The sequence below is a fragment of the Centroberyx affinis genome, unplaced genomic scaffold (genome assembly GCF_046629955.1).
Source record: "Centroberyx affinis isolate AG114_WGS23_722 - 3 ecotype Tasmania unplaced genomic scaffold, CSIRO-AGI_Caff_v1 ptg006451l_1, whole genome shotgun sequence".
NCBI classification, from domain to species: Eukaryota; Metazoa; Chordata; class Actinopteri; order Beryciformes; family Berycidae; genus Centroberyx; species Centroberyx affinis.
In genome coordinates, this window is record NW_027283272.1 from 48,211 (window position 1) to 70,254 (window position 22,044).

At 40.7% G+C, this 22,044-nt stretch overlaps 1 protein-coding gene across 1 annotated transcript; it reads right to left on the reverse strand.

Moving 5' to 3' along the window:
* Positions 1-5,716: 5,716 nt before the first annotated feature.
* On the reverse strand, positions 5,717-21,776 carry LOC139638638 (immunoglobulin lambda-1 light chain-like). The gene is made up of 8 exons (XM_071512699.1): positions 21,746-21,776; positions 21,324-21,653; positions 9,347-9,394; positions 7,780-8,085; positions 7,630-7,704; positions 7,054-7,083; positions 6,876-6,914; positions 5,717-5,979 (listed from the first exon to the last, which is right to left on the reverse strand). Exons 1-8 carry the CDS (start codon positions 21,774-21,776, stop codon positions 5,834-5,836), a joined length of 1,005 nt encoding a protein of 334 aa, XP_071368800.1. The 3' UTR covers positions 5,717-5,833.
* Between the last annotated feature and the right edge of the window lie 268 nt (positions 21,777-22,044).

Consider the following 22,044-nt stretch of genomic DNA (forward strand, 5'->3'; position numbering starts at 1 on the left):
TGTTCTCCTGGCTCCCGGCTCTGCTCGTCCTGCACACCTGTCACAATCTGCTCCTCGGTTTCCCTTGTCAACCACTCTTTCATCCCCAGCCCTCCGCATTGCTCTCGGTCCCTGTCTCCAGCTCCTGCTCTCTTCTCCCAGGCCATGTTCTTTCCTTCAGTTCCCCGGTCCTGCTGTCCTCTAGCCGTCCACCAGATCCTCGGACATTCCTTCCTTTCCTGATCACCTGTTCCCACTTCTCATCAGCCCTGCAGTCACCTGAGCTTTCCCTCCCATCTCCCCACCTGCACCTCATTCCCTATCAGCCTTCACTACATATACCAGTTCACTTCCTCTGTTCCCTGCCAGATCGTTAAGTCAAGTTGTCGTGTGCTTCATGTCTTGCTCTAGCTTCTGTATCCTGTTCTTCTGTTGTCCCTGAGATCTGTTACCTGCCTGTTTTGGACTTTGCTTGTTTATTGGACTTTTTGATTCTTGCCTGCTCCTTGTCAGATTTGTTTGCCAGTTTGGACCGCCTTCTCCGGTTTTGACCCTTGCCTGCCTCTCCATCCCCTAAACCTTTGTACCTCATTGTGTAATAAAATCTGCATCAGCTCTACCTCAGGCGTCTACATTTGGGTCCTATCCCCTGTGTTCCTGTACCCTGCTAGCACCAGCCGTGACAGAGAGAGACTTATTTTAATAGACTGATTAGTGGTGCAGGTTGGCAAGTGGCTCACTGAGTGCACTGCCCCCTCTCCTCAGCTGCTGATGGTTAGGAAGCTATATAGTGTCACTACTACCTCTGTCCATTGACTCTGATGAAGATGCAGTAGCATCAAAACGTTAGTCTTTGCACCTTCAATAAAAGGCTGAATTGTCTGTGTGCTCCAGTGAATCTTTTTTTATTAAAACATCCTGAGTGTTTGTTCTGTCCTAAATGTCAAAGATAGGAAAAATGTAATTTTGTCATTTCAGAAGCAAGTCCTAAACTCCTGACCGTCTCCTGTCTCTTCTCAACTTCACTGAGGAAATCCTAACTAGGCCTGTCTATTAAAACTCTAATCGAACAATTATCTGAATCAGTGATCATTTGCTAATGCCTGAATTCAAGTTAGAATGCACACAAGAGAATTTTGCAAGCTGTAAGTAGTGGAATTCATATTATTAGTAGTAGCAGTATTTTCCTGTGTTTTGTCCAATAACTCGTCCATACATTGATAACTCTTTGTCCATTTTCACATATAGATAGTTCAGGTCAGCTGCTACTGGGAAACAAATGATGTCACTGATTGGCCCATAGGGGGCGCTGTAATAAGCTCCCAAAGTCTGAGGCTCAGCCCTGCCGTCCTGTTAGTCGTAGAGATGTGAAACTTGGTACAGATATGTATCTGATCATGATGAACAGTTTTGCCTCTAAGACACATAAGCTCCACCTTTAAAACATTCTGACATTTTGGATTTTTTGTAAAAGCTTCTTCCGCAGGTCATGACAATGACACCAAATTCGGTCTGCAGGCTTCTTGGACTTGCCTTTACTTTGTTTGAAAGTAGCTAAGGAATCAGGTAAAAGATGGCGGAGTTGTGACCAATGCAGTGGAACCGTTTGGTTCTATTTGACTTTCCAGCTGACAGTAGCGCTCCGCTGTAGCTGCGGCCTGCAGGCAGCAGGGGGCGACACCTCACTACAGATAGTCTGCTTCATCTGCTGTTACTGTTACCACAGAGTTCAGTCAGGATCTCCTGCCTGTCAACCAGCTGTTACATTACAAATATCATTTGTTGTATCTTAACATTTGTTCTTGTTGTTTGATTTGTTCTGTCTGGTGATTTGATGCAGACTGAGCTCAGTCAGCTCACTGCAGGATCAACTGACTGCTGCAGGAATCAAACATAGAATCTGAAGTGATAGAACCGTCATTCCTGTTCAGATCTACACTCATGGTTGACTTGTGCTGTTTGTCTTGTCTCCAGTCTCCTTCCAGTCCCAGTGCAGGGTGAAGCTGCTCTCTCTGGTTTACACAGTGATGATAGTGAAGAGCATGGTGTACTGCTGTGGACTCTCTCTCCTCATGATCCATACAAACAAGGGAGGCTCCACCAACACACATGCTGACTGACTGTTTTCTGACTGGATCACTGACTGGAGCGGCCTCATCACTTATAAACAAATAAATATGACTGAAATCACATGAATTATTAGCTGCCTAGTAAATGTTATATTGTTTTGATTGATCGGTGTGTAAAATTCATATGCGAGATATTGTCAATAAACTGCATCATCACAGTGTCTGAGTTCTGTGAAGATCCTTATTTTTATTGGATGCTCTCTGTCATTTCTCTGCTCTCTTGGCGCTGACTTTGGCAAAACGTCACGTGACGAAGGCTTTTAGTTTCCATCAGCTTGTGTAGAATTCAGCTGTAAAGAAAGCAGTTTTCTCCTGTTAGTTACTGAGTGGTATCTGCTGTCTCTATAGTGCAGACAGCTGCTTCAGTCAGATTTATCCCTCACTGATCACAACCACACTCCACATGTTTTTCTGCAGGAATCTATGAACTTTATGAAGCTATTTAACTAATGAACTGAACAGCAGTTCATTCCTCTGCGCTGTGAGGAATCAACGCTGACATCGAAGTTCTGCTTAGAAAAACAAAACACCGACATGTTTTTTTCTTCCTGAAACAGGAAACTGAGAGTCTTGGCTGCTGCTGCACAGAAACTTCACACTGAACCGTCTCAGTGTGTTTTTGTGCTTTCAGTCTGATAAATCATAATGTTTATTATATATGATTTCAAATGTTTTAGTGTAGCAGTGACGTCGAAGGAGGATTTCTGGAAATCTTGCTGCAGAGCGACTTGTGATGTGAGGCTGAAAATGCAAATAGAAAACAGTGAAAAATGCACATCATGAATACATAAACAATTAGTAGACAACAACTTTTTTGAGTTGATTGAGAACAAAGTCACATGTGAAAAGCCTCATTGAATTCAAAGCACATGTGCTTTTTGTCTCTTTTCAGATTTGAAGGTGAAATTTCTCATTTCCTCTGTGGAAATGACTGAATGAGTGAAATATATGAGCTTAGAATTATATGGTTCCATCTCCCTTCAGGAGTTTGGACATGTTGAGCTTCAAAATGTTCAGCATCCACTGAGTTAAATGGAGTCGGGGCCTTTTGTTTTAGAAATGACAGACTCAAAAATAGGTAGAATAGGTTCCACAGGTTTATGTGACCAACTCAGTTTGGACAAAAAGTCACATAGAACCGTATAATTCCAAGGTCACAAACTGTCTGTTTGCATGTGAAATTAAGTTTTCACAGATCCCACAGATTGAGTTGAGACTCTGTGGAAATAAAGCTGGGCTTCCTGGAAGTATTCTTAACCAAAATAAATAATTGTAACTGTCATTTTGTTGATATGACAAACCACAGTGAGCGGTGTGGAGCTGCAGTGAAACCACAGCCTGTCTGTTATCGTCAGCGTCACCCAGCAGCAAATCACATGTTGCTTCACTGGCAGCAGGACGGGTTTGATGAGTCCTGACTGCTCAACAACTTTCTTTAAAGCAATATTCCATTTAGTTTCAACATGGACTTATTTATTTGAAAAGCACAATATAATCTCCTCACCAAGATCAGATGCAGCTGGACCGGTTTGTAGCGTTCACATTTTGACTTCCCATTCATTTGAATGGAAACTGACATCGAACACGTCGGTGAACAGATTCAACAACAGATCCTGCTGCTGTGATTTCCAGCTGACTGTTGGTCCGACGCTTCAGAACAGAATTTCACCAAACAGCATTTTTATTGATAGAAGAGAACACAGCGGAGGGATACCGTTTAGGAGAGATACTTCCTGTCGGGGAGACCGGACCTACTTTTATTTGACTCGTTTTAGTGTAAAGAAAGAATAGAAATGCAAAATGAGGACGGAGCAGTTGCTGCTTTATTGTCTTCCAGCAGGATCTGTTGTTGAATCTGTTCACCGACGTGTTCAATGTCAGTTTTCAGGAGATTTTCGTGGCTCATTCAAAGCCGCTGACTCTTTATCGGCCCGTGACTTCACTTAGGTCCTCGGGTCCAGGTCTGCCGGTGGTCTCCGGTTCTAGATTCCAAACTAAGGGAGAACGTGTCTTGGCGGTTTTGGCCCCGACTCTCTGGAATCGTCTCCCTCTGCCGATCAGATCAGAGTCTGTCGTCTCCTTTAAGCAGCTGCTGAAAACCCACTTCTACAGGCCGGCCTTCCTGACGAGGGGCTGGACGGGTCTCTGCTCTTTATTTGGTTAGGACTTGTGTGTATGGAGGAGTTTATGTGTGTATTGTATAGCTTTAACCTTTTCATCATCATGGGCTTTGAAATGCTTCATGTTTTTGACTGTTTTTACTTTCTATATGTATGGTTGTGTTGTTTTAAGATGCTTTTGTCTTCTCTTCAATCTTTTCTGTCTTTCATGTCTTTTCTGTCTTTCATCCTCTTGTTGTGAAGCGCTTTGTAAACTGTGAGTTTTAAAAAGTGTCTATTTAAGTGAAGCTTTACTGACTGACTTACTCCTGCTCCGTCTTTCATACGATCTCCTCTTTCTCTCTATCTCTAGGAGGAAGAATAGCAGCATTAAAAAGCCAATCATGTTGTTGAGGAAGTGGTTTTGTTTCCACACAGTAAGACTGAAACAGAAACCACATCAGCTCGTTTACAGCCTGAACCCGAGCCTTCCCGCCTCATCGCTGCTCAGCATTCACCAACATTATGATACACGAATGTTGACTTCATAAACACACAGTCTGAAATGTAACAACAGATTGGCAATTCACAAAGGGATTATTATTATTATTTGAGTCCCATTTATTTCTGTTTGACTTCATCTTACAGCAACATTTCAGCTGCTGACACTGTACAGCAAGCAGCAAACCTGACAAACATTATATAAAGTCAATGAACTGAAGCAAAACACACTTCATTACACTGAATAATGGAATTACCACTGAATTACTGACAAGGTCTTCATGAAAAAAAATTGATATTTCTCAGAGAAATTACAACCATCATGCTCAGAGTTCTTAAAATGACAAAATGTAGAATTTCATGTCTTTATTTATATCGCACTTTTTTAAAAATGGTTACAAAGTGCTTCACAAAAATAAAATAAGAATAAAACCTTCCTGACAGAATGCAGATGTTAAGAAAAAAGAGAAGCAATAGTAGACAATAATAAACAATATATCTACTGCTGAGCAAAGCAATACGATATTATAGAGCAAAGCATTCATTGTTCAAATAAATGTTCAGAATATTATCATAGACAAAAATTACAAATGCTGTAACTGATACTAACTTCAATATTTTGTAAAGTTTCTCTGAAAACAAATTAAAAAGATAAAAGGCAGCAGAAGAAACTATCTAGATGAAAGAAAGAAACTATATCAATGAAAATTTATATCTGAAAGTACAATGCTGCCTTCATAAAATCCTTTAATGATCTTAACACATCAAACATGTTCATTACATTTGTTTTAATAATAATGTCAAATTCACAATTTGGCTAAATAAGATAAAAAATAATCTGAATTTGTTATGATTGCTGCTCAGATTGTTCTGGTGAACTCAATTATGAGACAGATTGGATTATATTAGAAAACAAATGTATTAAAACTGTTTATTTTTATTAATTAATACCAAATAAAACTACAACACAAATACACAATCATGAATCTGGAATAAAAAAACAATAAAAAAAATGATAATATGATAATATTTTACTGTATTGAAACAAGTTGAAACAGGAAGAACAAGATGAGAGAAACATTTGTTCTGATGAAAAGCTGGACAGAAAGCAGAGGAACATGGCAGTCAGTCAGCATGTGTGTTGGTGGAGCCTCCCTTGTTTGTATGGATCATGAGGAGAGAGAGTCCACAGCAGTACACCATGCTCTTCACTATCATCACTGTGTAAACCAGAGAGAGCAGCTTCACCCTGCACTGGGACTGGAAGGAGACTGGAGACAAGACAAACAGCACAAGTCAACCATTCCTCTCTGTTTGCTCATTCATCCAACTATGGAAATGTTTTGCATTTAGTCTTCAGGAAAAATCAAGAACAAAACACATGTGCACATCCAGAAGAAAGGTGCTGGATCAAAGAAAATATCAAGTGAAGGACAGAAGATCCGCACACAGAAACGCTCCCATATGAAAACTTTATAAAGAAGTGACGTTTGGAGCAACAAGCTCTTCCTCAAACTGATTCCAAACCAGGGGCGATTCTAGGATCAGACCTTTAGGGGGGCTCAGCCCCTAATGAGAATGTGACATGCATACAGTGCCTTGTAAACGTGTTCAACCCCCCTGCTAAATCACTCATTTCACTGGATAACAATTCATATTTTTCTATATATGATATTTTAATTTACAACAATAATACTTTGAATGACTTACTAGTAAGTAACATGAGTTTTACACCACCAAATATTTTTGAAGAAAATGAAAAATGGAATATGCTGTTTGCAAAAGTATTCAACCCCTTTCACTTTGGCAAACCTCAATTCAATTAGGTACACAATGTTACCTTCAGAAGCAACCTAATTAGTTGGGTGGTCTATTGTAGTGCATAATAATAATGGTTCAGAATGAACAATCACACATTTCAATATAATACACCTGTTTTAGAGAGGACCCTCAGTTAGTTCATAAAACCTGAGGCAAAGACTCGATCATAATGACCAGAACTTTCCAAAGTAAGTCAAAGATCAAGTTATAGCAAAGCAGATATGAGGAGAAATGTACAAAACATTGTTTCAGTCTCTGAACCACATGGGGACAGTCCACCATATCATCAAGCAAGCTGCCTTGGCATTATAACTATGTGGTCTTGACTACCTGTCCACTTTCTCACCTGGTTCTTGCTCTCTATCCTCCTCTCTCCCTCTTTGTGCTGTGAACCAAAAGGGGTATTTATAATCTAATAAGAGGTATAAATTGATCCATATCAATTTATAACATTATTCTACTTGAATATTGGGTTGCTGTGGGCAAAGCAGTCAGGTAACGTCATTTTGACCTTACTCTCTCACCTGAACCTGGCTGTTTTCTCGTATCTCCATCTATGGAAAAACAGACATTTCCAATGAGTGAGGGTTTGTTCCAGTGCTTCAATTCACTGTCCATAAATGTACTGTAAATATACCATAAAGCCCAATTCTATCACAATAAGAAACACTGTGACTACTTTAACTAAAATAATAAAGTGCATTAGTTAAAATCTCCCCAGACCACCTGACCTTGAAAAACACTTTAGAAAACTTAATGCTGTGATGCAGTATCAATAACTTTCCGTCCGTCGGGCTTAATTCTTATTATTTTTTAGGGGTGCTGAGATGAAATGTAGGTGTGCTTGAGCACCCCTAAAAAGAGTCTAAAATGGCCAATGTTCCAAACAGCAGAGAATCTCCATGTGAAATACCCAGAAACCCTAGCAGAAAATCACGTGACATAACACACCTGTTCCAAGGTGACGATCATACACAACAACATGTAGAAAACTCTAGAGCAAAACAGTCAGTTTAAATGTAGCTTGTGCTCCTCACAGCTGTAAAGCCCCAAACTGTCCAAATGCTGAGTAGTGAATGTGCAGCAGCAGGTGATCTTACAGTCAGTCTGGTGAGCTGTGTCTCTTTCTGGAGGGCCGCTGGCTGCAGCAGCTGCTGTTGGAGCCACAGGAGGCTCTGAAATAGAAAAGGAGTCCGATGTGAAAAATGAAGCTAAATCAGCGCTAAACACGAGCGGCCGGCCTTCATTACCTGCCGGTATCCGGGCTTCCACCGCGCCTCCTTGGTGCTCCACGGAGCAGACGTATCGATCCGCCGCCGCCTTTTCCCGATCGATAAGCATGATGGAGGCGGGGCGGCCCGGCTCTCCGAGCTCCACCGGCTCTCCGAGCTCCACCGTCTCTCCCTCGGGAGGCCCGGTCTTCTCCTCTCTCCTCCAGGAGAACCGGACCAGAGGAGGAAACATGGATGTGGCCAGACACAGCAGGGAGCTCTTCCCCTTCAGGTCCGCTCTGGACGCTGGGTACACGCTCACTTTGGGCTTCACGACTGGCTCAGCTGAGGTTTGACAAGACAGTCACACATTCATCTAGTCAACAGCAGTTTACAGCCAGAGATAAAACACCACATCACATCATGAAGCATACAACACACATTTACCATCAGATACCATACAACACACATTTACCATCAGATACCATACAACACACATTTACCATCAGATACCATACAACACACATTTACCATCAGATAAAATAGAAAATATAGAAAATATATTTACCATCATATAAAGAGGACCACATTGGAAATAAGTTTTGAAAACTTTATGTGTTTTCCTCGATGATTTTAATTAATGCATGACTGATGGCTGTGCATTTTTTTTGGATTATCAAATAAACAAATACATATAAATAATATATAAAATACATATGGCAAATATATTTTTTATAGGCCCATTATATGATGGTTAATATATTTGCATGTAGGAAATCTATATAAAATAGATTTAACATCATCGACCATCATAATATATTTACCATTATATACCATATAAAATATATGAACCATCGTTGAATAATTTAAATAATTTATGATATTTTGTATATTCCTTTAGCAGTTTTAAAGCTGAATTAAAAATCTGGCTTAAAGCTAAACAAACATGCAACCACTGATTTGTAGACTGTAACTGACTTAATTTTTAAAGCACATGCACTCTGCACTGGTTTTTACATTTTGTATACTTCAATGTCTATTATGTGTTAATGTTGTGTGTTTGTATTTGGTGCAGATTGTATATATGTATGTTTTGAATTGTAACCTGCCAAGGGACTGCAGATGAAAATGAGCTCTAAGCTAAATCTGCTACAATACATCAAATGGTAACATTTATGTTTAACATTGTACATGGTCCCTTACAAATAAATTACATACATCAAATAATAAATCAAATATCTGTAACCTACAGATTAAGAGGATGTTATTATGGGCTGTATGAATATGAAGCAATAGAAATCCTTTTCCTCCATCATGATAATTCAGTCACATACATTGAATATCAGCCTGTGATAATATAGAATGGAATTAGAGAATCAGTGCTGAGTTTCTCAAATCACTTGGCAGATTTTTAAGATGTTCGGCCGCACAAGAAAATGATGAAGCAACACAAACGTCCTTCACATACTAATTTAGTTTTAATGTATGAATGGCTGCATATTGAATTCTCAACCAGTGATGAAAGACTAACATGTAAAGCCTAAAGCAGCAGAAAACAAACTAAAGACACATTTTCACTGCAGGAAAAAGGAACATTTTGTCTTACCTGTCACATACAGTCTGGTGCCAGAACCAAAGATCTTGTACCAGTAGCCTCCCACAGTGAAATATCCTGTGACATAAACTGTCTGTGTTGTTCCATCTGTCAGCTGAGGTGAAGATGTCCAAATTATTATTTATTATTATCATTATTATTATTATTATTATTATTAAGTCTCATATTTGGGCTTCATGATGTTTCTCTAATGTTCATATCAACATGACTGTCAAATCTTCATTTCTGGTCCTTTATTTGAGCCACTGAGGCAGAAAGAGGCGGGATCCTAGATTCCTCCTAGATTTAAAATGAGTCCAACTAACCCGTTCTCATTCCCAACTCGTCCTGTGTTGACTCTTTGTCAAATCCATTGGCGTCTCTATAACGACGCTAAAGGTATCCTTTCGGGTCTGGAAAGGACGCACCGGGCGTTCCATAGTCTCCATGGAAAAGCCTCTCGCGGCAGGATTAGATGCCTGCAACTTTCTCTCCTGGACCCCGGAACACACAGTCTGGCGTCACCTTTTCTGCCCAAATAAGGCATTCGGGTTTGCTGCATTTCTTTGCTTGAGCTCTTTGGTGATGATAATAATTAAAAAAACAAGACTCGGTCAAAACTAGTATATGGCTGGACCGTGTATGAGTGTGCCACGTGCCACGGCCGACCGATGGTGTAACTAACTCCGCTGTAGACTGCTAATACAGAATAATAGTCCATACATCCATACTGATCGTTCCAGGGCGTCCCGTCTCTCTCTCCATCGCTTTCGTCTCGCGCCCACGGCCCGCATCGATCCTGCCGATCCAAGCGCCAGGCGCTCTGTTACCCGTCGGTGCCGAAAACGCTGCTCGCCGGACACCGGGGGCGCATCGTCGTCGGGACCCCGGCCGAAATCTCGGCCGGATCATCGGGAACAAATCGGCGCCCGACTAGTGGCACCGGCCGGAACCGTGGCCCCGGGAAACTTCGGGAAGGTCGGAAATAAGCCCTCGGCGTGATGAAACCTCCATGCTTGTTTGTGTCTCTCTCCCCCGACAGAACAGAGGGGCTTCAGGTGGACTGAGCTCGCGCATATGCATCGACATAAACGGTGATATAATATAATTGTATAGATTCTACTTTAGCTTCAGCTCACATGCATGATATTGGTCAGCCTGCTTACTGTGTGGGAGAAACGGCTCCTGATCTCAGCGGAGAAACTAGAGGGCGGAGAAAACAAAACTTAAATTTCTGGCTCTGTGAGCCTATGATGTACCACGTGCCACGTCCGACCAATGGTGTAACTTGATCACTCACTCAGTCAGTGACAGACATTCGCGTTTGCAGGGCTGGCCCCGCTGTTGCGGTCCAGCAAAAAAAATGTTGTAGATCAATTTCGAGGCCAAATGAAAAAAAAAATCGCTTGCATTTACCATTTGATGTCACCTGCTAGATTTATAGAAATACATTTGGCTCATAACCCATATAACAAGTTATTTCAGTGGTATCTCAATAAACTCCGTACAAAATAGCACTTTATAACGTATGTATCATTACATCTTCTTTTCAATAAGCATAATTTAAATAGAAGAACCAGTCGGGAGTTGTTGCATAATCCGTTTAGTCATTGAACACACCTCTTTCTGCCCATGAAACACAGCTGATGAAATCGCGGTAAAAGAGCACCAACAAAAGTATATTTTTGTAATTTTTTTGATTATATCCTCTTATAACAGCAACCTGTTGGTTCAGATTGTATTGTATTTTTTTATAATATTGAGAAGTTTGCCTTTCCACCCGGAAAAACGTTTGGCACTTACTTCACAATAAAAGCCCTGCTCCGTGGGTTTTGTTGTTTTGTTGTTGTTTCTTCCATAGCCGACGTTGTAAACATGGAATTGTTTTACTGTAATACTTTTGAAGGCTTATTATACAGCAACACAAGGGGCTAGAAACATGGGGCCAACTTCTCTAGAAAGCTATTGAGCTGTACTTTCATGGGAGCAGGTTTACTGATGGAAGGCGGCACTGAGTTGGGTTGAAATGCAATAGTTTCTGAAATTCACCTGCTTCCCGTTAAGATGGCTGAAATCTGACAAAAGATTTGTTATTTTCCACCATCAAATACCCCAGTAACAATGTCAGTTCCATGTTTACAACGTCAACTATGGAAGAAACAACAAAAAAAACCCACGGAATGGGGCTTTTATTGTGAAGTGCTCATAGGAAGTGCAAACTGTAGTTTGCTGTTTACTGGCAAACTGCTCAATATTAGAAAGATGCAATACAATCTGAACCAACAGGTTGATGTTATAACAGGATATAATCAAATAAATTACAAAAAAAAGAAAAACAACAACAAAACAACAAAACCCACGGAGCAGGGCTTTTATTGTGAAGTGCTCATAGGAAGTGCCAAACGTTTTTCCAATATATAAAACATTACAAGTAGAAATTAGTAATAGGTCTCTTTCTCTCTTTTCTCTCTTTTTTCTTTCTTCTCTTTCTCTTTTACATTCTACCTGTTTGAGAGTTAGTCAGCCTATAAAGCAGAAGTAGACACATCAAAAGGACTCACATGGTTCTCTGTTGGAACCTGACTAATGTCACTAATGGGAAGCAATATACAGGTCTAGAGAGTATTGTACCAGACTATACTCCAGAGTATACATAGGTATAAATACTTACATATTTATACCTATGTACATATTTATACATAGGTATGCATATATAGCATCCAGCCAGAACAGAGCTGAGTATTTAAAATTGACTATATGACAGTAGGAGCAGATGCTGGGAAGCAGCTGTACATCCATCCGTCCGTCCGTCCGTCCGTCCATCCGTCTGTCTGTCTGTCTTTCTGTCTTACATCTAATCATCAGATCAAATGTATAAATCAACCCCAGCAGTAAAGACCCTGGCAGGTTGATCATTAAATCTCTCTGTGATTTTGTGGTACAGATGTGACAGTGTTACAGAGTATTTCCACTGTGTATTTCTGTCAAATGTATTTTAGTCTGAATCAGATTTCCTGACTTGATAACATTGTTGTTTGAAGTCAAAGCTCTTCTTCAAAGTTTAAAAATGGATATAATATCGGGGGGGTTACACTGTCCAAAGCTCAATGTGTACGATTCTTTAGATGTGTACACATTGGAGGAAGCTGGAGAACTGAGGACTTGTACCTCAGTTTATTCAACACCCAGGATATCGGTTCTTTATCGGCAGATGGGTTTGAAGAACTCACGGTGGCAACGACACAATGTAAAGAAAAGCTTCAGAGCTCAGAGACATTTCTGTGTCTTCAGCAGTGTCCTCTAAGAACCAGATGACAACTGAGATGGGAGGTGAAATATCTGAACCTGGGCTGTGGTTTCCTGCTCTCAGATCAATGTCTCTTCCTCTGAGAAACAGAGTCGCCATCTGTTCATTTCTTGGTTAACGCTGCAGAGTTTTTGTACAGGGTGGAGGGATCACTTCTCACTGTGGGAAACTTCCTTCCAACAGGAGCAGTAGTAGGTGGCTGAATGGAGGAGTTTTACTTTATTGATCCGCAACTCACAGCTGTTCCCCTTTTTCTCAACTGAGAAATCATCTTTTTGAGGATGGTTGAAACCTGAATAAACTGCACAATTCGTCCTATCAATACGAACAATAACTCTGAATGTTTCTGTCTCTTTTTTCTGGTACCACAATACATAACTGTTCTTGTCTGAATCGCTGTAACACTGGTCAGTGTTTTTACAGCTGAAGGAAACCTTGTCATCTTCTCTGCTGGTCAATGATAACTGGTCCTGAAGCAGCTCTGCTGCCATGGCAACCGCTGCTGTAGAGAAACGGACACATAAATGAAGGTCACTGTCACAGAGTTTGTTAAATGTTGAGTTTGTTGGATCCTGATTGGTTGGAAACACTCACCTAAACACAGAGAGCACAGAGCAACACTTGGGAGGAAAAGCATTTTCTCCAGTGACGTTTCCTCTGTTGAACCTGGTAGAAGTGCGGCTCCGGTTCAGCTGAGGCCAGATAAGGACGGCTTGTGAGATCACATGAGGGCTGCGTGGTTTCTAACAGGTCCTCAAACCTCCCATCGCTCCCTGTGGTGGACAGATAAGGCCGCCGGTTGTGATCGACAGCTCGGTCGAACCTATGGTGTAGTTTTCCATTGTGTCAGAGGTTTTAAAGGGGAGAGGAGGCGGACCAGAGGAGCAACAGGCAGCACACAGTTACCGTCCAGATGGACGACTGGATCCTGGATCCTAGAACACATCAGAGAGTTAGTCACTATTTTAACACTGAACATAATCATCTGTATTCATAAAGCACTTTCCAAAACACAGTTACCATCCAGATGGACGACTGGATCCTGGATCCTAGAACACATCAGAGAGTTAGTCACTATTTTAACACTGAACATAATCATCTGTATTCATAAAGCACTTTCCAAAACACAGTTACCGTCCAGATGGACGACTGGATCCAGCATCAGCCTGCTGCTCTTTCACTAAATATGTCGTATTCTGTAGAAACTGCATCATGGTGGAAATGAGTCTCAACCCAACAAATAAATAAACTACAAATAGAAACTAAATAAAGCAACATGATGACACAGAAATGGCTTTTAGTATATATTTAGTTTATATTATTATATACTAAATATATTGGATTACATTATGATCAGCCCAAGAAGCAGCAGAACTAATTTATAAATCTATTTCTCCCATTTGCAGTTTAATGAAGCAAAACATTCATTATGTAAATTACTGCTGAATATTTAGAATATTAACAAAGGCAGCGTGACACAGTTATCATAGAAAACATCAATTAGACATTTTGCAAATGATATAAAATTTAAAGTTCTTGCAAAGTTACAGTGGAATAAAATTGAAAAAATAATGTATTCATTTAAAATGGATGAAATAAAAAAAAATTAACACAAACTGAATACGATTCAACTTTATTGAATATAATAATCCCATTTTAAAATCCATTGATGTATGTTAATCTAATTTTTGTTCGTTATCTTTTTTTTTTTTTTTTTTTTTTTTTTTTTACATAATCCAACATTCTTTTGTTAGAGACCACTTCACATTCAAAATGTGGATAAAATAAATAAAAACTCTGAATTTATTATGTTTGCTACTCAGATCTTATTAAAGAGGATGAATTATTGTTTATTTGATTTTTGAAATTTCTCATTTAATTAATTGCCAGCAAATAAAAAACAAAACAACAAAAATACAGAATTCTGAATGTAGAACAAAATAAAAGCCACCAGCTGTTATTCAGAAATCTCACTACTATATTTAACAACTGGAGACAGAAATGATAAAAAAAAATAATAATAATACACAATTAATAGCAGAGGATTAGATAATACAGTCAATAACAACGAATTAGAAAATATAGTCAATAATAGAAACAAACAGAGACAAACAGATCCTGCTGTCCACTTGTTTTAATATTCTGATTGAAATGAATATTTTCTCCTTCCATTGGCTTTGAAACAGGAAACTGACTCACGGCAGAAAATATTTTTCCCTTGTTGTGTTTTAGTAAAATATAAACTTCAGTTCAGACAAAAACAGAATTGAATAGAGTCCAGATGTCAAACCGTCTCAGTTGTCAGAGTTTTAGTCCCAGTCCAGATGAAACCCGATCACCAAGAAAATCACAGCGATATGGAGTTTGATTCTGTGATGATATGACATCAATATTTGAAAGTGAAATATTTTGAAGTGAGATTTCCTCTGACAAAATGCTTCATAGCACAAAGTCAAACCAAACGAGGGTATTTTTAATGACGGAGACACTTTACAGAGCGGTTAGAACTGAAGCTGATCAGAGGTGATGAAGAGGAGATGATGAAGAGGTGATGAAGATGAGGTGATGAAGAGGAGACACTGTCTTGACAGAGGAGGAGTGATTTGTCTTGTTGGAAGATGTTGAGTTAAATGGGAAACAGCACATTGGTTCATGTTTTTACTGAAGAAACAATACAGTTAGTGGATGTGACTGTTAATGTGAAGTTCATACAGTCCAGTCCTTCAGTCAGACCAGAACCAACAGTGAATCCAACCTGATGACATCATGAAGGTTCTTCTGCTATTATTTCTGCAGCTGTGAAAACAACACAGAGCCATCTAGTGGAGAAAATGAAGAGAGAACACTGACTGACCTGAACACTTACTACTACTGTTACTACTGTTACTAGTAGGCCTATTATTACTACTACTACTATGACTGCAACTACGACTACTACTACTACTACTACTACTAATAATAATAATAATAATAATAATAATAATAATAATAAACTTTATTTGTAAAAGTATAACATATCAGTGCACAAATCGAGTTAGGAGGGCCAAATAGAATGACCTCAGATTTGGACTCATTAAGCTGGAGGAAGTTTTGTGACATTCAGCGCTTGATATCCGAGAGACAAGCCATAACACGTGAGAGGTTATCAGTTGCACCGCTTTTAAGAGACATAGAGCTGGGTGTCGTCTGCATAGCAGTGGAATAATAATTGCAGAAGATCTGCCCCAAGGGAAGCCTTATCTCATCAATTTTACTGAAGAGATGTTGGCGAAACTGCTCACATTTCTCAGTGGATGCTTCCATATGCTGACTAGGAGGAGGACTAACTACTGAGTTGATTGTTTGGAATAAGACCCTGGGGTTGTGGCAGCTGTTAACAATCAAATTTGAGAAATAGGAATACCTTGCTTCCTTACTGCATGCTGATAGGCCAACATCAAACTTTTAAGGATGACAAGAGATACCTGGAGTTTGTCTTTTTTCCATTTCCTCTCAGCTCTCCTACATTGCCTCTTTAAATCTCTTGTATGGTAATTTAGCCACAGCAAGGCGTTGGGTTTTGTGCTTTTCATCTTAATAAGGGCGATGTCATCAAGGATAGTCAGGCATGTTCTGTTAAAATTATTTACTAGATCATTAAATAAAGTATCGCTATCTACTACTACTACTACTACTGTTACTACTACTACTAGTACTACTAGTACCATCACCGATTGACGTCCCCAGGGGCCAAGTAACTATAACTTCGGTTCCAGGTCAAAATCAGAATATCCCACAGTGCTTGGTCTATCAAAAAACAGTTCCATTGATAATTTCTCCCCCACTAATATTGCTGTTATTACCAGGGAAAGACTTCATATAGTGAAGCCGTGGATCAGTTCCAGAGGCATCAACTCTCAGTATCTTTTATCAATTGTCTGCACGTCACTCTCAGATAAGAAGAGATCTAGCTGTCAGGTTTGCACTTTTGAATGTTAGATCTCTCTCTAACTAGTCTTTTATCTGTCATGATTTTATTAACTCTTTTAATTTAGATTTTTTTATGATTACTGAAACTTGGTTGAGTCTAGGTGATTTCACTCCATTGATTGAAGCTACACCCCCTGGTTTTATTAATTTCCATCAACCCAGACTATCTGGTCGTGGTGGTGGGGTAGCTGTTATTCACAAAAATCATATAAAATGTTCCCCTATCTGTAATGGCACTTTTCACACTTTTGAATCACTGAGTTTCCTAGTAAATGGTAAGGCTCCCTTGCTATGTGTCCTAGTCTACAGACCCCCTAAACTGAACCAAGATTTCATCCAGGAATTGTCTGACCTTCTGTCTCTCATTGTGCCTAAATACGACAGAATTTTAATACTTGGTGATTTTAACATCCATGTGTGTTGCCCATCACATGCACTTGTCAGTGATTTTATGCTGCTTATTGAGTCTTTTAACCTTATTCAATTTGTTACTGAGCCTACTCATGTAAAGGGTCATGCTCTTGACCTTGTACTATCATCTGGCTTGCCTCTAAATAATCTTGAGATAAAGGAAATGTGTGTGTCTGACCACAAGGCAATTGTATTTGATGCTCCACTATTTCCTTCTACCTCAAAGCCATCCTCTCCCCTCAACTCTCGCATTTTTAATGCAACCTCTGCTACCAGATTCTCTGAGGCTTTCCTGGCAACTCACAGTGATATATCTGTCATGACTTCCCACAGTCACACTGATGAGCTAGTTACTCACTTTAATCAAACCTGTTTGGCAGTACTGGATTCCATTGCTCCTCTCAAAAACAGGAAGTCAAAACCTTGAGCTCTTCCAAGGCTCAATGATACAACTCGGGCCTCTCTAAGAGAATGTAGAAAAGCTGAGCGAAAATGGAATGCTAATAATATACAGATCTTCCATGATATCTTGAGAAATCGAATGCTCACATATCAGAAAATGGTTAAGGATGCAAGAGCTGCTTTTTTCTCAGACCTTATATCTAAAAACTGTCACAACTCTAAGGTTCTGTTCCAAGCCATAGATTCTGTCATTAGCCCCTCTCCCAGCCACAGCCTTGAAGCCTCCCCAGAGAAGTGTGAGGAATTTTTTGTTTTTTTTACTCAGAAGGTTGAAAATATAAGATGTCAGATTTCACCTGCTGACAGGGACTCATCTGTTTTGTTGGAAAATTCAGCTGTTTTAAATTGTTTTCAACCAATTTCTTTATTGTTTTTAAAGGATATTGTCTCCCAAATGGGGTCCTCTACTTGCTGTTCTGATGTTGTTCCAACAAAATTTCTCAAAGATGTCTTTGACACAGTAGGTCCTAGTATTCTGTCCTTTGTCAACAGCTCCCTGGCCACAGGAACTTTTCCTTCTAGTTTTAAGCATTCAGTGGTCCAGCCTCTTCTTAAAAAGCCCAACCTTGATGCGTCTGATCCTACCAATTTTAGACCCATTTCTAAACTGCCTTTTTTATCAAACGTTTTAGAAAAAACAGTTTTTACCCAATTATTATCTTATCTGAACCATAATAATATTTTTGAAAAATTCCAGTCAGGTTTTAGAGCATTACACAGCACAGAAACAGCCCTGGTCAAAGTAGCTAATGACCTCCTTCTCACAGCAGATGCAGGAGAATGTTCAGTCTTAATCCTTCTAGACCTGAGTGCATCTTTTGACACTGTAGATCATGCTATCTTAATTGAGCGCCTTGAACAATGGGTAGGTATCTCAGACTTAGCACTGGGTTGGCTTAAATCCTATTTATCTAATAGGACCTTCTCTGTCAGAATAGGAAAGTCATCGTCGACCACAGCAGACATCACCTGTGGGGTTCCACAGGGCTCAATTCTTGGCCCCATCCTCTTCTCCCTCTACATGCTTCCACATGGTCATATAATTCGTAAGCATAATGTTTCCATTCACAGCTATGCTGATGACACACAGTTATATCTACCCTTAAGACATAACGATCCCAACTGCCTTAACACTCTGAGAAACTATCTTACGGACATCAAGTGTTGGATGTCACAAAATTTTCTTCAGTTAAATGAAAGCAAAACTGAAATTGTCTTATTTGGGCAGCCCAACGCAAGAAATCAGATTTTACATGATCTGGGTGACTTATCATCTAACATAAAGCCTGTGGCCAGAAACTTAGGAGTAATTTTTGACAGTGACCTGAGTTTCGAGGATCAGGTAAAGAGAGTTGTGCAGTCTTGCGTCCTTCAACTAAGAAACGTATCAAAAATCAAGTCATTTTTATCTCATGCTGACTTAGAGAAGGTAATTCATGCTTTTATCTCATCTCGTCTAGACTACTGCAACTCTCTTTATACCTACCTCAGTCAAAAATCTATCTCACGTCTCCAGCTTGTTCAAAATGCTGCAGCTATAATTTTAACTGGCACTAAACGTAGAGACCATATTACTCCAGTCTTAGCATATCTGCACTGGCTACCAGTAAGATTTAGAATTGATTTTAAGATTTTACTGATTACATTTAAAGCACAGAAAGGTCTAGCCCCTAGCTATATTGCTGACCTTTTAACTCTTTATGAGCCAGAACGTAGCCTTCGCTCCTCAGGCAAGGCCCTTTTGGTTGTTCCACAGTCTAGGCTCAAGACTAAAGGTGACTGCGCTTTCTCTATTAGGGCGCCTAGACTTTGGAATGACCTACTTGAGGAAATCAGGCTAGCTAAATCAGTTTCATCTTTTAAATCCCTTCTGAAAACACACTTATATAAACAGGCTTTTATGTGATTCACTCCCTTTGCACTGCCGTTCAGGAGTCTGGAGTCACTGAGGGGTCTTTGTGTTTCCTGGGGGGGGCTGGTGCTTCTGTTGGGGTGGCGTTGAGCTGGTTGGGGAGTGCAGCCGGGGCGGTGACGGTGTTGCGGAACGCTGCCTCTGTCTTCGGGTGGCTGTTCTGTTCTTCGGACTCTCTGTTCATTGGGAGTCCTCTGTCTGTGGCGGTGGCATCTTTGCTGGCCTTGGGTGTTCTGGCTGTCGGGCTTTCGGGATTCTCGGCTGGGGTTCCGCCGCGCGCTTCCTGCGGCGCTTGCCGTGGGTGTGATTGGCTTGTGGGGCGTTCTCTCGCGGGCCGTGCGTTCGGGCCGTTTCCCGCAGGGCTCGATGGGGTTTGGATCGGACGGTTTCGCTGGTCGGTCTGTCGGAGGCGGTGCTCGTCTCTCCTGGCTCGGCGGTCGGTTGTTGTTTTGGGGGATGGATGCTGCTTCCATGCGTGGGGTTGCTGGGAGGCTGGGGATTTCATGCTGGGGTGTGCGCCTTTGTGTGGGGGTCTTCGGTTTCGTGGCGATATCGCGCTTGGGGTGGCTTTCGTCTCTCGGGGCGATGATCGGCTGGCGGGTTGTGGAGACGGGTGCTGTCTCTGCTGGCTCGGCCGGTGCGGTCGGCCAGTCTGGGTCCTGTTGGGCTTTTGTGGGGGCGGCTTGATCGTGGGGTCCGTGGGGGATGCCCTGTGGGCCGTTTGCGCCGGTGGCGGGTCCTGCAGGGGGCGTGGGGCGGGGCTTCGCCGGTTGCCTACTTGTACCTGTATCCATTTTATTGCCTTTTTGTGTTTTGGCACACACTTATATTTAGAGTTCCATCTGTTTTTAATTGTATCTCTGTTTCTTTGTTTTAGTTGCACATGTTTATCTCCTGTATTACCTTTTATTCCTATTTTTTATTTTTTATCATTTCTTTTCGGCACACACTTTTATGAAAAAGTTTGATCTGTTTTTAATTGTATCTCTTTTGGTTTGTGTTTTTTTTTTAGTTGTACCTGTCTACATCATATTTTACTTTTTATGCCTATTTTCTTTTATTGCTGCTGTTGGATTTTACTGTATGTAAAGCACTTTGTAAACATTGTTTTTAGAAAAGTGCTATACAAATAAAGTTATTATTATTATTATTATTTAAAATTTACTATATTAAAGTAGGAGCAGATGCTGGGAAGCAGCTGTACATCCGTCCGTCCGTCCGTCCGTCCGTCCGTCTGTCTGTCCGTCTGTCTGTCTGTCTGTCTGTCTTTCTGTCTTTCTGTCTGTCTTAAATCTAATCATCAGATCAAATGTATAAATCAACCCCAGCAATAAAGACCCTGGCAGGTTGATCATTAAATCTCTCTGTGATTTTGTGGTACAGATGTGACAGTGTTACAGAGTATTTCCACTGTGTATTTCTGTCAAATGTATTTTAGTCTGAATCAGATTTCCTGGCAGTAATTTCTGACTTGATAACATTGTTGTTTGAAGTCAAAGCTCTTCTTCAAAGTTTAAAAATGGATATAATATCGGGGGGGTTACACTGTCCAAAGCTCAATGTGTACGATTCTTTAGATGTGTACACATTGGAGGAAGCTGGAGAACTGAGGACTTGTACCTCAGTTTATTCAACACCCAGGATATCGGTTCTTTATCGGCAGATGGGTTTGAAGAACTCACGGTGGCAACGACACAATGTAAAGAAAAGCTTCAGAGCTCAGAGACATTTCTGTGTCTTCAGCAGTGTCCTCTAAGAACCAGATGACAACTGAGATGGGAGGTGAAATATCTGAACCTGGGCTGTGGTTTCCTGCTCTCAGATCAATGTCTCTTCCTCTGAGAAACAGAGTCGCCATCTGTTCATTTCTTGGTTAACGCTGCAGAGTTTTTGTACAGGGTGGAGGGATCACTTCTCACTGTGGGAACCTGACTTCCAACAGGAGCAGTAGTAGGTGGCTGAATGGAGGAGTTTTACTTTATTGATCCGCAACTCACAGCTGTTTTCTTTTTTTACAGCTGAGAAATCATCTTTTTGAGGATGGTTGTAACCTGAATTAACGTCACAACTCCTCTTATCAATACGAACAATAACTCTGAATGTTTCTGTCTCTTTCTTCTGGTACCAGAATACATAATCGCTGTTACACTGGTCAATGTTTTTACAGCTGAAGGAAACCTTCTCATCTTCTCTGCTGGTCAATGATAACTGGTCCTGAAGCAGCTCTGCTGCCATGGCAACCGCTGCTGTAGAGAAACGGACACATAAATGAAGGTCACTGTCACAGAGTTTGTTAAATGTTGAGTTTGTTGGATCCTGATTGGTTGGAAACACTCACCTAAACACAGAGAGCACAGAGCAACACTTGGGAGGAAAAGCATTTTCTCCAGTGACGTTTCCTCTGTTGAACCTGGTAGAAGTGCGGCTCCGGTTCAGCTGAGGCCAGATAAGGACGGCTTGTGAGATCACATGAGGGCTGCGTGGTTTCTAACAGGTCCTCAAACCTCCCATCGCTCCCTGCGGTGGACAGATAAGGCCGCCGGTTGTGATCGACAGCTCGGTCGAACCTATGGTGTAGTTTTCCATTGTGTCAGAGGTTTTAAAGGGGAGAGGAGGCGGACCAGAGGAGCAACAGGCAGCACACAGTTA